A 17222-nucleotide genomic window follows, 5' to 3' on the forward strand; every position below is an offset into this window, starting at 1 on the left:
TGGAATGCTGGCCATTCTTTTCCGGCCCATTCTTTAAGACTATTATCCCTGGCATCTAATGGTGGCCACATCCCCTTCTTCTTCTCCTCCTCCCTTCTCCTCAGATTAGGAGAAGAATATAGAAAAACGCAGAAACCATGATCTACCACTTTCCGCTTCCACCAGCTTGAACAAAGAGAAATAGAAGGGCACATTAACTGTGCTCTTCTAAGACAGCCTTCTTCAACAAGCTTCTTCAAGTCTCCTTCTGAGAGACTTCAGTTCCCAGTATTCTCCAGATATTTCGGAGATTCTGCATGTACCCGAAAAAGTCTATGTAATAGACTTGTTAACCACAAAAGTAGTAGTGGAGCTTCTGCTTTCACTGTCCCAAGAGTTCTTACTCTATATTCTGAAGAACAATTGCTGTTGTTTCCTATGATAATGAAAGAGGACATTTTCTCTAGTCATGAATGTATAGCTGGATTTACATAACACAATTCCGAACAATGGGTAGAAGGGGTGTAAGCAAGATATTGACACAGCAAGAACAGAAGCTGTGCCAATGTCTTGCTTATATTACAGATATATTACAATATAATATACAACCTTCATATCTCAGCTTACAAAGGTTGGATTCACAGAATTTTAGCAACTTGCAAATGTAATCTTACAGGGGTTTGCGTAAGTAATTGCAGTAATGTTCCAGTTATGAAATAATCCAGGAAGGGTTGATACTCTTGCATATGCAAGAGGTGATGTAACTTGACATGATTTTTTTTAATCATGCAAGGAATGAGAGAAACTCAGATGATGGGCGTTGATTTCCTCATATGAATCAATACATCAGAAACCAATTGACTGATCCCTCAATGTTAATAGCCAGCAATAAATAAATAAATAAATGGCAATCTCCATGGAGAATTTTAATTTTGTAAGATGCCCAGAACCATGGCATATATAGATGGGCAACTATATAAATTTAATCATAAATAAATACTGTTAATTTGCCCATTTCATAATTCAAAGATGGAAACAATCTGGAAGCTTTTTCACAATAAATGTTATGGACATATTGCATGATGAATTCTACCTCTTAAGTTCTTTGGATAAAGATAGTTTTAAGCAGCAACAATTTTGCCTCTAATTCACTCTCCCTCCCCCAATTACAATTTTAATAGTCCAAAATTTTGCCTTCCTTTCCCTAATAAAATATATTTTCAAAAAATATCATAAAGTTGCTAGTGAATATTTTTAGAGTTGCCCAGAGATAATAAATGAGTAGCAAATGAGAACTATATCCTCTGTCGGAAGAATAATTATATAGTATGTGATATTTTTATTGCAAGGGAAAAGATAGTGATCAAAGCCCATAAAACAAACTGAAATCTGTTCATCAGCCCAAATTCTTCTAGGTAGGTGAAACATACAATGAAAAAAAACAAGCTTTCACATTTTTATATCACAGTTTTTCCAGATATTTCTCCTGGTATCTGCATGCCTTTATGCCAGGGTGAAATTCAGCAGGTTCTGATAGGTTCTGGAGAACCAGTAGCGGAAATTTTGAGTAGTTTAGAGAACTGGCAAATATCACTTCTGGCTGTCCCCAGAGTGGGGTAGGAATGGAGATTTTGCAGTATCCTTCCCCTGTCACGTCCACCAAGCCATACCCACAGAACCAGTAGTAAAAAAAAATGAATTTCACCACTGCTTTATGCCCCTTGAAGTGACACAAATCCAAACCATGGAAGGTCAGTCTTTTCTTACAAAACAAGGACAATAATGCTGTTACAATGCCAGAATTGTAAACCCAACTACCTCTATAAAACAGGCACCGCTCCATAAAAGAGGGGAAGAAATACTCTGTAGGCCCAGGAGTCAAAATATTGGAAGAGAAGACAAATATGGAGAAAAGGAATGTGGGGGGGGGGGGGAGATCCAAGTGAAGCATTTTCGGAAGAACATTTCACATGCAATCCCACCCAAAGAAAAGGAAAAGAAAAAGAAAGCGAAAGTAGAAGGGAGGAGGATAAATGAAAGGGGAGCCAGACTGACTGATTGCTGTATGTCTATGTAGACACCTATAGAGGTGAGAGACCAAACTCATGCAGGCCTTCCAACATCCTTTTATGTTGCAGTGCAGGGTAAGGGCAGATGTTACAACTTCCTCTAAAGATACTGCAATACAGCTACTGAATCCTTAATACTAGCCAAATAAAGAGGTGATGATGCAGCGCATTAAAAATACAGTTTACAAAGCGGTTTTGTTAAAAACGGAAAACTCAAAATGTAGAAGCTATGAAAAATATCTCATGGGTCACCTTTTTATTGTTTTCTTGTTCAGAATCGTCCACAACCTATATGGGGAAAAATATAGATATTATCCAAAGTTGTTTCAAAATCACACACTCAAAACTCAAATGCAGAGAGTGGGAATACTTTGGGCAGGTCTGTTAAATATATCCTTTCCACTGTTTGCATGCAGTTTTTATTTCCATTCAAAAACAACAGCATGGTTGATAAGATGCCAAAGCAAAGACCTTCTGATCAGAAAGGAGGAAAAAAGGGGAAGTCCTTGATCAGGAATTATAATGTGGTTGGGAGTCCAGTCTAGATAATGGATACTTCTGGATTTACTGTAAAACAAAAATCTTGTTTGCTCAGGGGATTGATTTGCTGAATTTATGTCCTACTGCAATCAATTGTCATGCTTTTTTGCTTACATACTAGAGGTGAGTTGCTCCCTGTTTGGCCAGGATTGGGCGAACCGGTAGTAGCGGCGGTGGGAGGTTTTGCCTACCCGCCCGGACGCTTCTGTGCATGCGTAGAAGCGTCATGCACACGAGCGAACCAGTAGTAAAAATAATAAAAACCCACCACTGTTACTACCACATAACTGGATTATGAAAGCAAACCAGTCAGCCCAGATTACAATGAAGCACATAATGACTAAATGGAGGGAGGAAGCTCATTAACTGACTAGAAACATACTATGACGTAAGGGGGATCTTAATTATATCAAAGTTGAAATTCCAAAGAAAACAAAGAAAAAGCAATTGAGATATTAGAACTTTTGAACCAGCAGCCCAAGAGGTTTTGTTTTTTTTTTTTAAAAAAGTTGGACATATGCCAGCTGGCAACAAGCAAATATTCTGCTTCGTCAACTCCCCAGGTAAAACCCAGAAAACATCTATATAAGAAGGAAGACACCAGAATTCCAGCAGGAGCAAAGTTATAAAGTAGTTCAGAATTAAAATGTTTCCCTGGGCAAGCAGAACTTGATGTGTTTGCTGTTGGAATACTGTTAACAAAGAGCATTCTACAAGGAAAAAAAAAGATATCCCATGGTATGCTCTGTTAACAAAGAATCTCTGGTCCTTAGATAGAAGAGGAAGCTGTCCCAGTCTCAGACAGAATTATTACTTCTTCTTTCTTCCAGTCTTCTATATAGTCTCCTACTATTATCTCAAATTTAGCCCTTTAGATTCTTTTGCTATTTTTCAGACAGTTGCTTTTTAGGATCTAGGACAACTTGTCGCAGCCAACTTGCCATGGTCAACTCACCATGGGCCAACTCGTCACCACCAACTCGCCATGGGACAAAGGTGAGTGGTTCCATTCCATGCCTTTTACTATTCCCAGTATCAGTGAGAAATTATTCAGTACAGGTACCAATTCCTCATGAGACAATAATCTCCTAGCACTTTAGTCCTTCAGCAGTAACTATCAAAGATGAAAGTCAGGTCTTGTCTTTGTAACTTTAATTCAAATTATATGTATGAATGCTGTACAATATCTTCTAGGACTGGCTTTTATTGGGAAAAAAATGATTTGGGATGCTCTGCATGGTATTTTCTGAGGACAACACTTGATGTATCGGAATACAATATGACCTGGATAAATAGACACTGCTTGTTATTTAAAATTAAGTTCTAAAATGGCATATACATTTTTTTAACCTACGTGTTCTTTTGGTTGTCTTTAACCTTTTAATTAAATATATGTGGAAAAAGCTGTCTTACCTTTTTCATGTGATTAGCTACAGATTCTTTTTGGCTCAGGTCATCTGCAGAAAGCTCACTTCCAAATTTATACTCTGGATGTGCTTCCTCTTCTTGCTCCCCTATGTAGTAATACGGTACAAAAGGGAATAAAATGATCAAAAAACTACCAAAAACCAAAACAAAACCAACCAGCAAACCAAAGATATCAAACCAAAGGCAACAGAAAGGTTCCTTAACTATGAGCCTTCATTCATTAAAGGAGATCATGCTCCACCTCATGCAAATCCAATGACAGCTAAAACATGATTTAACCTTCTGTATTAAAGGTTCATCCTCAATTTTCTTCCATAGCTCTTCATAAATTAACCACTTATAATGAATTTGCTACCTGATAGACGACAAAGAGGCAGAGAATAATTCATAGGAGGACAGATGGTTCACTAAGGGCTTAGCAACTGGATGAATCCCAGTTTTATTTTGTTTTCTAGTGTTAAATTTAAGTTGTCCCATTCATAACTTACTTTAAAGCCAATTCACTACTTTTCATAAATAAGTTTCTCTCCCTTCAATCTATCTGCTCTCAACCTATCTAGTTTGAAAACTACTATGTTCAGTTGTAATTTATCAAACCTGAAGCTGAGAAAGACATCAAGGGCTACAGAAAAACCTTTGGGAGGCATTGGGGTATGATGTCTTGCTACAGATGTTGCCCCTTATTATAGCCTGTATTTCCTGCACATAATCTTAAGTTCAGAACCCAAAGATAAATGTAAAAGTGACTGCTATAAGAAATCAATAAATATCAGTTGTCAAGTCAAAGGGCTCATTCTAAGGCAGGGGTGGGGAATAATGACCCTTTTATGACTTGTGGATTTCAACTCCCAGAATTCCTGAGCAAGTTATTCTATGCTGGCTCAGAAATTCTGGGAATTGAAATCCACAAGTCATAAAGGAGCTTTTGTTCCCCATCCATTCTAAGGCAACATATCCAGCATGCTATTACCTGATACACTGCAAACTTCAGCAAGAGGAACTTAAAAATATAACAAGTAAAAAATCACTTTACCACATTCTATCTCCTCTTCATTATCATCTTCCAAAATGCTGACAGGAGCAGCAGTTTCACCAGCTTCCATCATACTTTTCAAACTTTCAAGCTGTTCTATTTAAAAGAAATATGTGTACATATCCATTCAAAAGCCACACAAAATTTTGGAAAATAATTCAGATAAAACTTGGTTTAGAAGGTTTGCAATAGAATTGAATTCCAGTGTATTTCTTAGCAGGGTCACTATTTCTCATTACTGGTACTGAAATAATATTGTAATTGCATTCAAATGAAATAAAATGTAATATTGCATTCAAAATTACTGCCACATGACTAATCGCAAAAATGTACATATACAAGTAGAAGTGGATATGTATGGGAATATGATCACTCCTTACCCAGGTTACAAAGTGCTGTAACATGTAATTGTATTATTTTTTGCTTGATAGCAATGCATAGACATAGCAATTCCCTACTGGCAGAAACCAAATATAGCTGGGGTGTCAAACACAAGGCCCCAGGCTGTGGGGATTGCAGTTGCCCATTGCCGCCTCCACACACACCATTTTTAGCCTCTGCATGTCCCGTTTTTGGCCTCCATGTGCCCCATTTTTGGCCTCTGCACATCCCATTTTCGGGCCATTCCAGGCGCCTAGAACGGGCCAAAAACAGGATGTGCGGAGGCAAAAAATGGAGCAACCGGAGGTCAAAAACAGGATGCACGGAGACTGAAAATGGGGCATGCGGAGGCAGAGATAGGTGGCAGCAGTGATGGACAGCGATAGCAGCAATGGGCAGCGGTGATCAGCCTGGAACAGCTGATCGGCAGTATTCCGGGAGACTGATCCAACCGCCAATCAGCTGCTCATACTAAATCAGGCTGTGCTGAAGCTGACCAAGCTGTTTGCAATAAGGAGGCAAATTGCTCAGATGCAGAGGCAGATTTTGTTTTCTTGTTTTCCTCCACAAAAGCTAAATATGTCTTACAGTCCGGAGCGTCTTATAGTGCAAAAAATACAGTATATATGTATGATGGGCAGGCATATATATTTTATAAATATATACATACAAGTAGGCGATAGCAACTTTCCTCCAGAGGAATTGGGATTCTAACTTTCAACCTTGTCTATAAGCATAATGGCCATATTTACTGAAAGCAAAAAAATATCAATACATCTAGTGATAGTATTGTAAAAGCAAAAACGTTGACCCTAAAATGTAGGATTCTCTAGAAGATGCCCTTTCAAGACTTCACAAATAATTCACAGTGCAGTGAAGTGCTATTATTAGGAAACAATGGAGGTTACCAACACACAATTTAAGCAATAGTGCTTTTTCATTTAGACATTAGGCATTTTAAATGCACTTTACTTACTTTTTTCCACCTCTGGTTTCAACCTCTTGTTTTTAATAAGAATCTTTTTTCTCAGATCATTTGGGGCAGGCAAGGATCTTCCTGGTTCAAGCTGAAAAACAAAAAAGGCCTAATTAGGAAATACACTCCCTGCTGCCTTTTCTTGCTGCTTTCCTCACAATTATTATGGTGGTGGCAATTATGCACTCACGCAGACACCTAAAGGAAGAACAGTCATTTGTGACTTGCAGAATGCCTGTTAGAAATACATTCCTCCCTTTAAAAGACACCTAGGTAATTATCTTCTTGCATTTGACAACTTACCCATATTTTTCGGAGTATAAGATGCACCTTTTTTCCTCAAAAAAGAGGCTGAAAATCTGGGTGCGTCTTATACATCGAATACAGCATTTTCCCCCTCCTGAATGGTCATAAGCAGGTTTTGCTAGCCTTTAAAATACTTTGACTGATCCACTCTTCAGATCAGAGGTGGTATTCAGCAGGTTCTGACCAGTTCTGGAGAACCGGTAATGGAAATTTTGAGTAGTTCGGAGAACCTGTAAATACCACCTCTGACTGGCCCCACACCCATCTATTCACTGCCTCCCGAGTCCCAGCTGATCAGGAGGAAATGGAGATTTTACAGTATCCTTCCCCTGCCACGCCCACAAGCCACATCCACAGAACCGGTAGTAAACAATTTTGAATCCCGCCATTGCTACGGATCCTACAACAACGCATTGCACTATAGAGTTCTGTACTGCTCCAGATTAAGTCGTCATTCCCTCTGTATCCCTTTTCCTATCCTTTCAGCTCCACTGGGCTTCTTCAACACTTCTTCCCCCTCCTGAATTTTTATAGCAAGTTTTCTTGCACTTCTGCAAATTTTGTGATTCTTTCAATCAGTTTTTTTCTTCATTCTAGCTTAAATATATCGACAGCAAACACAGACAGAGTAAATATAGAATGTTACAGGTGGTTCTTGACTTACAACAGTTTATTCAGTGACCATTCAAAGTTAGAACAGCACAGAAAAAAGTGACTTATGACCATTTTTCACACTTGCGACGGTTGCAGCATCCCCATAGGTCATGTGATCAAAATTTGGATGCTTGTCAACTAGTTCATAATTGCGACCGTTGTGTCCTGGCATCATGTGAACAATTTTTGTGACCTCCTGACAAGCAAAGTCAATAGGGAAGCCATATTCACTTTACAACCATGTTATTAATTTAACAACTGTAATGATTCATTTAACAGCTATGGCTAGAAAGGTTGTAAAATGGGGTAAAACTCTATTTTAACAAGTGTCTCACTTAACAACATAAATTTGGGGCTCAATTTTGGTAGTGTTAAGGACTATCTGTATACCTTATTCATATTATATCTCAATAAAGGAGGGCTGTCCCAGGTCATCTAGTTTACCCAGAAGACTGGGAATTTTTTGGATTAGGTCGCATCTAGTCTTGGCTAAATGCCAGAGCATTTTTTGCTGTTTATTTTACTGTTTTATAACTGACTGCCTTAGAAAAATGTGTTGGAATATGTGTAAACATATTAAGCAACTGGATGAAGAAAACTGCATATATGAGGCAAAATCTGCAAAAATGTATATTTTAAATGAAACTTGCCCTTCTGCGCGAACTTCTTTCTAAAAAATTACAAAGCACGGCAAAAACAGAATAGAATACTTTTAAGATAGGAAAAATGCGAAACTTAGAAAAATCAAACTACAAAGATTTATTGAGGCCTATGAGAAAGGATAAACTCACAGTAACTATCAGTGAAAACATACAGAGGACATGTTTGCCTGCATCAAAACTATCAAACTGTGTTTTGAATATTACACAGGAAGAGGTTGTCTGCTTTAAAATACCACTGATAATTGGAAAACTCATGTAAAAATAGGATTTTAGAATACAGATAAGTATTCCCTGAAGCATTTCTTTAGAAGGCAGGAAGGCGAGGGCTTCTATAAATATCTAGGAATGATGAGTTTCAAATATGAAATGCTGACAAAGCAAAGGAGTTTAGGTTATGAAACAGTAGATGTTACCTGAAATCTGATTTAAAAACTCTGAGCTCTATAAAAAATATGTGAGAACTCTGAAGTAGCAAAAAACCACTAGCAACAAAATTCAAAATCTCTCTCATGCCAAATAGTATGTTACCCAGTCACCGTGAGTGCATCACTCTTACCATCATATTTCCAAACATTTCCTCAAGAATACTTAAACATAACAGTTGAAAGACTCTTACTGGATGTGTTTCTAGTGGCTGCTTTAAGAGAAGATCTCCAAAAATATCTTCACAGTATTTTGACATTTTGTATTGTTGGTATTTGCTGGAAAAGAAGTAGTATTGTTAATCAATCAAAAATATAAAACTGAACAGAAATTAAATACATAATGTCTTTCAACTGCATTAGATTGTTATCACACTACAGTTTAAAACAGTTACAGTTTTTTCGGAATATAAGACACTGAAAATTTGGGTGCGTCTTATACACCGAATACAGCATTTTTGCCGCCTGAAGCCCCGCCCCTTCACCAAAATGGCCATGCATAGCCTTATGGAGGCTATCAGAGATCTCCTGGGGGCTTGGGGGCATCAGAAATGAGTGAAAAACAGGCCGTTCCCCCCCCCCAGCCCGCAGCAGCACTCTATAAGCCTCCATAAGGCTATGCATGCAATTTTTTTGACAAAAAACGGCGCCGTTTTCATGAAAAATGGGCTGTTTTTGCTCATTTTTGACCCCCATGCCCCCAGGAGCACTCTACAAGCCCTACCAAGGCTATTCATGCCTTTAAAAAAAAACGGGCCTGTTTTCGCAAAAAACGGGCCATTTTGGGAGGTTTGCAGAGTGCAAAAACTTTCCCCCCCTTTCAGAAAGCTGTTTAGTTAGTGTGATTGATGAGAATTACATTGGTCAAGTGCTGTGCCAGCAGAAACAACGTTTTAGGTGCTACAGGTTGTCAGCGATTTCCTTCTCCAGCACATGGATAAATACACCTGAAAACATCTATCTACCTACCTACTCTTTCTCTCTCTACCTACCTACTGTATTTCTCTCCCCCCCATATCTACCTATATACCTACCTACCTTTTCTCTCCCCCCCCACTTATCTACTGTATTTTTCTCTCTCTATCCCTCTCCCTACCTGCCTATCTACACTCTTTCTCTCCCTAACTACCGTATTTCTCTCTCTGTCTCTATTTCTCTCTCTCCCTCTCTGTCCCTTTATCTACCCACCTACCTACCTAACTACTCTCTCTCTCTCTCTCCCTACCTACCAGTGGTGGGTTCCTGCCGGTTCGCACCGGATCGGGCGATCTGGTTCGTGACCGAACCCAGAAGTAACCGGACCCGGAAGTAACTTCTGCGAACTGGCACCGGCCCTGTCGCTCGATCGCCCTTGCCGTCCCAAAGCAGCTCGCTCGCTAAACCCGCCCGTCTGCACTACCTTTACCTTTACCTTTTATTTCGATTTTTATACCGCCCCCTCTCCCCAAAGGGACTCGGGCTAGCTAGCCCAGCCCGCCGCTGGGAGTCCAGCCAATCAGTGAGCGGGCTGGAGGTGACCCGTTTAAAAGCGGGTCCTCCATTTCAAAACTCCCTTCCCTTCGCCTTCCAGGAGCTTGCTGCTTCCCTCAGGTAAGCAACTAAGCGCGAGGGGGGCGGCGGGAGGCTAGCTTCCGCGAGGGGAGGCCCCTCGCTGAAGCGGCGGGCTGGCGTGGGCGGCGGGCAGCAAGCCTCCGCGAGGAAAGGCCTTCGGGCCTTCCCCGCTGAAGCGCCGGGCTGGCATGGGCGGCGGGCGGCAAGCCTCCGCGAGGAAAGGCCTTCGGGCCTTCCCTCACGGAAGCGCCGGGCTGGTGTGGGCGGCGCGGGCGGCAAGCCACTGCGAGGGAAGGCCGAAAGCCCCCCGCCCCCCTCTCCAGCCTCGCCTGGCTGGCTAAGCCTACCAGGCGACCTGCTTAGTGACAGTCTTACCTGTCCTGCTGCCTCTCTGCCTGTCTGCTGCCTGTTGCATCCATCATCGCATTGGAGTGCTGCTGATTCTGCCTGCTGGTAAGTAACCCGGGTTTTTTTCTTTTATTTTTTTAATGTATTTTAAAATAATATTTTATTTATTGTGCATATAATTTTTTAAAATAATTTTACTTAAAAGTATTGAGTATAGAATATTTTAAAATGGTTTACTTCAATTTATTGTGTGTGGATTCTTTTTTTAAATTGTCTTAGACTATTTTAAAAAAGATTCTATCCAAAATAAATTAAAATAAACCATTTAAAAATATTCTATACTCAATACTTTAAAATGTATTGTGCATAGAATTGTTTTAAATTGTTTTATTGTAATTTATTGTGTATGGAATATTTTTAATGGTTTTATTTTAAATTATTGTGTGTGGAATAGTTTGAAATGGTTACAGTATAAATTATTGCTGGTGGAATAATGGTTACAGTATACTATGGCTGGTACAATACCTTAAAATAGTTACAGTATAAATTATTGCTGGTGGAATATTTAACAATGGTTTTTAAGGATTTTTTTATTTATAGAATATCTTTTTAAAATTATTTTTGGGGAATTTTTATTTTTTAATTGTTTATAAAATATATTTACTACAAGAAATGTTATTCCTTTTTGCAAATGTTTTCTTTGTGATGCAATATGTTGCTTAAAAGTGTTCAGACCAGGTTTATGTATTTCAAAGTGGCTGCTTTTCTATGAGCAGGCCAGGTTGATGCAAGGCAGCTTTGCAAGATTTTGTGTGTTTCACCTCGTTGTTTAGGTAATTCTGAGGTGGTTGATGGTTCTGTGAGCTTCCAGGCACTGTCCTTTATAATTTCCCACAATGCCTTGATGGTTTTTATTCCAGTGGCTTTGTCTTTCCTGTCCTTAGGGTTAGGAAAAAAAAAACTGGTTTCATTTGCAGTCTTTTTGGGGGGGGGGATTCTTATTTTTTGGTGTTTTCCTGGCACTGTCACAGTTTGTGTGGGTGTGGGTGTGTAATGTCCCGCAGTTATCTATGCATTAATAATGATCTAGTAGTATTTCCTTATACATTTTAGGGACCTTTCCTTACATAATTGGTGTTTTCTTTCAGACTTTTGGATTTCTAATTTCTGTTTCCGTCAGTTAGCAATTGCTAAAACAAATCCCACGTGAAAAAGTATTCAAAGCCTTCTTGACTTTAATTGTCAATTTATTTATTCCTGCACATTGTAATATTTATTCATTTTCATATCTCTGTTTTTCCACTGTTATGCAAACACAATTCCAGCAGCTGCTAACATGTGTAAAATTAAATATATATTGTACTCCTTTTCAAATAGCCAACAAAATATTTCTGGTTTTAATTCCATATCTTGCTTTACCATTGCTTCTAACCACTAACTTCTGAATAGCTACTTGGACTGACCTAAGTACTGAACCTAATTCATATATTCCTGTTTTTTGGAATTGAGAACTAAATTTCAGAAAAAGGAAATCTGTATTGCTCTGGGAATATGAAATTCATTCTTGAACTATCTTCTTGGATGAAAGACTATATCTTTCCTGTTTGTTGGGGGACATCCTTCCTGAAAAGACTGTACATTGTTGGGTGAAAACAGAGGTCCCTTCTGTTACCTGTAGTGTAGTCCTCAGCTTACAACCACAATTGAGTCCAATATTGTTTTAGTTCTTCTGCAGTTAGTATTATTTAACAGGATGAAGACGCAACAGAGTATGATCGCTAGGACAATCATCTTTCCTATGTAAGTAGCTGTTTTATTGCTTTGTGTGCTTGTTTCATCCTTAATATAGTAGTGCAAGCAATTAAAGTCTTGCTTTCTGTGTCTGTCCTTTGTGCAGGTTTTTTGTGCAAAGTAAATCGATAAGGTGGTGTGCAGAAGACTGGCAAGCCAGGGATCCTTCCTCTGTAAGTAGCTGTCTTTATTGCTGGGTGTGGTGTGGTCTGTGCTGTGCTCATCCTTGAGATAGTGAAGTGCAAGCAATTAAAGTCTTGCTTTCTGTGTCTCTCCTTTGTGCAGGTTGTTGGAGCAAGGTGGTGAGATGGTGGTGCAGAAGACGCAAAAAAGGGGAGTAATTCTATTATTTTGTGTGCTTGCTTCATCCTAATGCAGTGCATGCAATTAAAGTCTTGCTTTCTGTGTCTCTCCTTTGTGCAGGTTGCTGGAGCATGAGGTGGTGGTGCAGAAGACGCAAAAAGGAGAGTAATTTTCCTTTTCTATTATTTTGTGTACTGGTTTCATCCCAATGCAGTGCATGCAATGAAAGAGTTCATTTCTGTGTCTCTTCTTTGTGCAGCCCATTCATTGGAGTCCGTGATACTGAAGACTGGCAAGAACAGTCATCTTCCTTCTGTAAGTAGCTCTTTTATTGTTTTTGTACTTATTTTAATCTTATTGTAGTTCATCCATTGGGGCAAAGAATTCAGTGACATCGTCTTGGCCACTCCCACCCAGTCACATGGCCGGCAAACCACTCCCACCCCAGTCACATGGCCGGCAAGCCACTCCCACCAGGTCACATGGCCGGCAAGCCACTCCCACAAAGGAGGCCACACCCACAGAGTAGTTTCTAAAAAAAATTGAAACCCACCACTGCTACCTACCTACTGTATTTCTCTCTCTTTCTCTCCCTCTCTATCCCTCTATCTACCTACCTACTTTTTTAAAAAAATTGCCTCTTCAAAACCTGGGTGCGTCTTATACTCCAGTGCATCTTATACTCCGAAAAATGCGGTATATGTTTTAGACAGTTCACAGCTATATGGTAAAACAAGTTTCACGTAACCTTTGCAATAGCAGAAAAAATGTAAGAATGAGTTCAAATTTATCAGTGACTAGAATTACTTCATTAGTAATTGTCTTCCTACTTTGAATTTTAACATAAATTCCCTTTCACTAGACCAATTAAATACAGATGAAAGATCTTTACCACTTCATAACATACCTGCAGTGATTTTCAAAGGACAAGATGACAGGATACTCAGATGTTGCAAAGGCTGTTTCCTTAATGGCTTGAATCACATCCTTTAAAAATACAGCAAACTAGTTTTGTGTACATTACAAAATAAATCCAGCTGCATTCTTGAGCATACCAAAAAACAGGAGAAATGCCTCATTCAACATGGATGTGCATATATAGTACATATGTTCACAGAGAAAGTAAGAGCTTAATCTTTTCGCTGGGGCTCTGCATTATAAAAACTGGATGTCGTGTTTCACAAAATTCTCCATATTTCTGAACATGGTTGAGGTATGGTGTTCAGGCCAGTCCTGTCATTAGGCCAGGTAAAGCAGCCATCTCAGATAAAAGATGCCAGAAGACAATGATGAATCTCCCAGAGCTTTATTGAGCTTTCACACCAATACTGGCTTTAATGCCTGCCTTCTGCTACATAAGCAATTTTTGTTCTCAAATACAGCAGGGGAGTATCCTATCACCAATGTTGAAATAAGCGTCAAGAGGCAAGATATATGAATATTCAATATGAAATATGGAGAGGGCTGATGATGGCATGTCACTAATGTTTTAATCCCTATTGGCCTATCTAGGCCAAATATTCCTTATTCGTAGAAGACATTTTTATCTTCCTTTTTCATTGACAAGCAAGAATAATGTTAAACCTAACAGAATCATAATGAATTTTATACTGTAGAACAAATAATATTTCAAACATGAGCAATGTTATCATGGGGAGCAAGAGAAGATTTAGCTTAGAATTAAAAACATACTGAAGAATAATGTTTGCAGCTGAATCTGTGGCAAGTTTACAAGAAAATAAAAATCACATGGGAACTGGTTACCTTGAACAGAATATCTGTACACATGGCCTTTCCATGTGTTATTATTGGTTCTTGATCTTCCCCTTTTCCATCCCAGCAGTCAAGTTCGATACACCTAGAAGTCAAAGCGAAAGAAAGATGGAATAATATAATAATCACAACAGTCAAGTTGTAAAGAACAATATAGTTCTATTCAAATTATTGGTAAATACTCATTTTAAATATGTATAGTTTTGCACATCATCTAAAAGAAAGGGATTAAGAAATGCCAATATATTTTCTTAGTGGGACTTGCAGTTTCATCAGATTTAATTTGCAGGTAATTAAAATAATTTATATGTATAAAAATGAAATACATGTGACTTCAGTATAATTTATTATTTGGTGGTAACCTATAATCAAAGTAATCAGCATTGTATTTTACAAAACCTATTCCTTATTGTGCTTTGTTTGTCCCATAATTTCTTTCAGGATATTGAAATATATTTCTAGAAATCACATTAATAGGTTTTCAACATATATATGCATGCGGATTCCCTCAATCGTCAAATGTGATGGCAAATTAAATTTACTGAATTAGAGTTTTAGCTTCCCTTAAGCACTTCTCACCTGCATCCAGCCAAGAGCACTTGTCTATACATCTCCACTGATGACTTTCCACCAAACTGCCTTCCTGTGAGATATGTGTTGTGGGAAGAGCTAATAAAATAGTGAGCCAGAGGTTGTTCCATCTCTTGATAGAGCTCTAAACGGTCTAGGAAGACAGGGGCATTCTCATCTGACATCAAGTACCGGCAAAACCCATCACTTGACATGACACCTAAAATGAACAATACACAATGTTAGAATGCAAGCTTTATCATTATTCGAAAATAGGGCTCCTAGTTCATTCCCTTAATCTCAGATAGCAATTTGATGAAGAAGACAAGTGGAGGGTTTCTTGATTCCTGGTTGATAAAGGGTATCCAACCTTTCCTAGAAATAGGACCAGATTCTAAAACAGAGTTTACTCAAAGACGATAAACCTATTTAAAGAGGCAAGACACATACAGGATGTTCCAGGATTATGCAACGAACCAGTCTATCTCCATTTGCCTCTATTTTTAAGATAAAAGCCCCCTAGCCAAGAAATGTTTGATCAGTTATAGAAATAAAAGGCAGCTTGGAAATCAAATCAATCTCTCCCTCTGCTTAGAGTGTTATCTGCAATACAAGATGAAACTACTGGTTAGGAGGATCACAAGCCATTTAGGACTTTAAAGATTAGAGCCAGACCAGCATTTTAAATGGAGATTGGAAATACAGTATATTGACAGTCAATGCAGGCAGCAAAACAATAGCCTAACTGAATGCCCCACAGGCTCGTTTAAAAGATGGGCAAAGTATATCAGCGTTTCTCAACTTTGGCAACTTTAAGACATGTGGCTGGTTGGGGAATTGAAGTCCACACATTTTAAAGTTGTCAACACTGAAAAACCCTGAAGTATAGCAATAGCTCTTAGACACATACACCATTCCACAGTGCTTTACAGCACTCTCTAAGCAGTTTGCAATATCAGTATATTGGCCCAACAATCTGAGTCCTCATTTTACAATGTAATCTACAACGAAACAAAAGTTAAGATGGCCTATGCACAGAGTAGCTGACAACAAGCAAGCTGAACTTTTTTTAACCAAAATGATTGACATCCACCTCTTCTTTTTACCTTTATTTTTCAAATCTTCATCTGGTTCATATATTTCAATTATCTGCATCGCTCTTTTAGGATCAAAGAATGGAAATAAAATTTCATTCAGCCGAGGATCTCGTTGATGCTAAGGTAAGAAAAAACAAGACTGATGAAAATTACTACATGCTGTTTTGCTTCTACAAATCTTTCATCAGTACAAGTAATATTCAGGAGGGGCTTGCTTTTAAAGTCAATTAGACTTCTATTTTTTTCTTGACCTTTTTTTAAGATCTACATTTTTGCAAATAAATTAATTTTATTTCATATTCAGTATAATCCTGTGTTCTAATGGTATGTTACTACAAATGACTACAATGACTACAAATGTTCACCAAGAAATAAATTCATGCAATAAGAATCATTTACCTACATTACTGCCCACATCATAATTCCTTAATAAAACATTCCCTGTCTCAGCCTTGAACTAAAATGCATTTGAAATTCCCACATTTGGGGGTGTATGTGTATGTATGTATGTATGTATGTATGTATGTATGTATGTATGTATGTATGTATGTATATATATATATATATATGTGTGTGTGTGTGTGTGTGTATGAATGTATGTATATATGTATGTATATATATATATGTATGTATGTATGTGTGCGTGCGTGCGTGCATGCATACATACATACATACATACATACATACATACATACATACATACATACATACATATATATGCTGGTTTTGTTGTATTCGGGTCTTTTCCCGTGTAAGGTTGAGATTGTCTTTGCAACGTTTCGGCAGGATCTCACCTGCCATCTTCAAAGCCCACGCTTGAAGATGGCAGGTGAGATCCTGCCGAAACGTTGCAAAGACAATCTCAACCTTACACGGGAAAAGACCCGAATACAACAAAACCAGCATACCTACACCCGTGAAAATCTACGAAAACAAATATATATATAATATTCATATATGAAGAGGAAATTATAAAGAAAGGAAAGTGAAATTGTACAGGACAGGTGGCAATGAATGTTTAAAGAATTCTTGGCAATCAATCAATAGCTTCAATTAATTTACTTCTAAACTAATAAGAACACAGAAACTTGTTTGAAACACCTGACTCAAAATTGATTTCTATATTACTTAGTAATTGATAGATAATGATTTTATTTATTTATTTATTTATTTATTTATTTATTTATTTATTTATTTATTTATTTATTTATTTATTTATAAAATTCATTGGCTGCCCATCTTATCACAGGAGAACTCTGGGCAGCTTAAATCATAAATGATATCTCTATCTCCATCTCCATCTCTATACCTATATCTCTACCTCATCTATATACATACA

The 17222-nt window shown here is 38.2% G+C and overlaps 1 protein-coding gene across 8 annotated transcripts in view; it reads right to left on the reverse strand.

Annotated features, from left to right (window-relative positions):
- PLCB4 (phospholipase C beta 4) overlaps positions 1-17222 on the reverse strand; it is a 180754-nt gene that overhangs the window by 41167 nt on the left and 122365 nt on the right. For all 8 annotated transcript variants that reach the window (XM_081940160.1, XM_081940159.1, XM_081940155.1 and 5 more), the window contains 9 exons: positions 15893-16001; positions 14796-15006; positions 14208-14301; positions 13351-13430; positions 8645-8729; positions 6407-6497; positions 5050-5145; positions 4002-4102; positions 2301-2336 (listed from right to left, as the gene is read on the reverse strand). In XM_081940160.1, coding sequence (XP_081796286.1) covers positions 2301-2336; positions 4002-4102; positions 5050-5145; positions 6407-6497; positions 8645-8729; positions 13351-13430; positions 14208-14301; positions 14796-15006; positions 15893-16001 — 903 coding nt within the window. The remainder of the gene's footprint in view (positions 1-2300; positions 2337-4001; positions 4103-5049; positions 5146-6406; positions 6498-8644; positions 8730-13350; positions 13431-14207; positions 14302-14795; positions 15007-15892; positions 16002-17222) is intronic.

This window comes from Natrix helvetica, assembly GCF_964273705.1.
Source record: "Natrix helvetica genome assembly, chromosome: 2".
NCBI lineage: Eukaryota > Metazoa > Chordata > Lepidosauria > Squamata > Natricidae > Natrix > Natrix helvetica.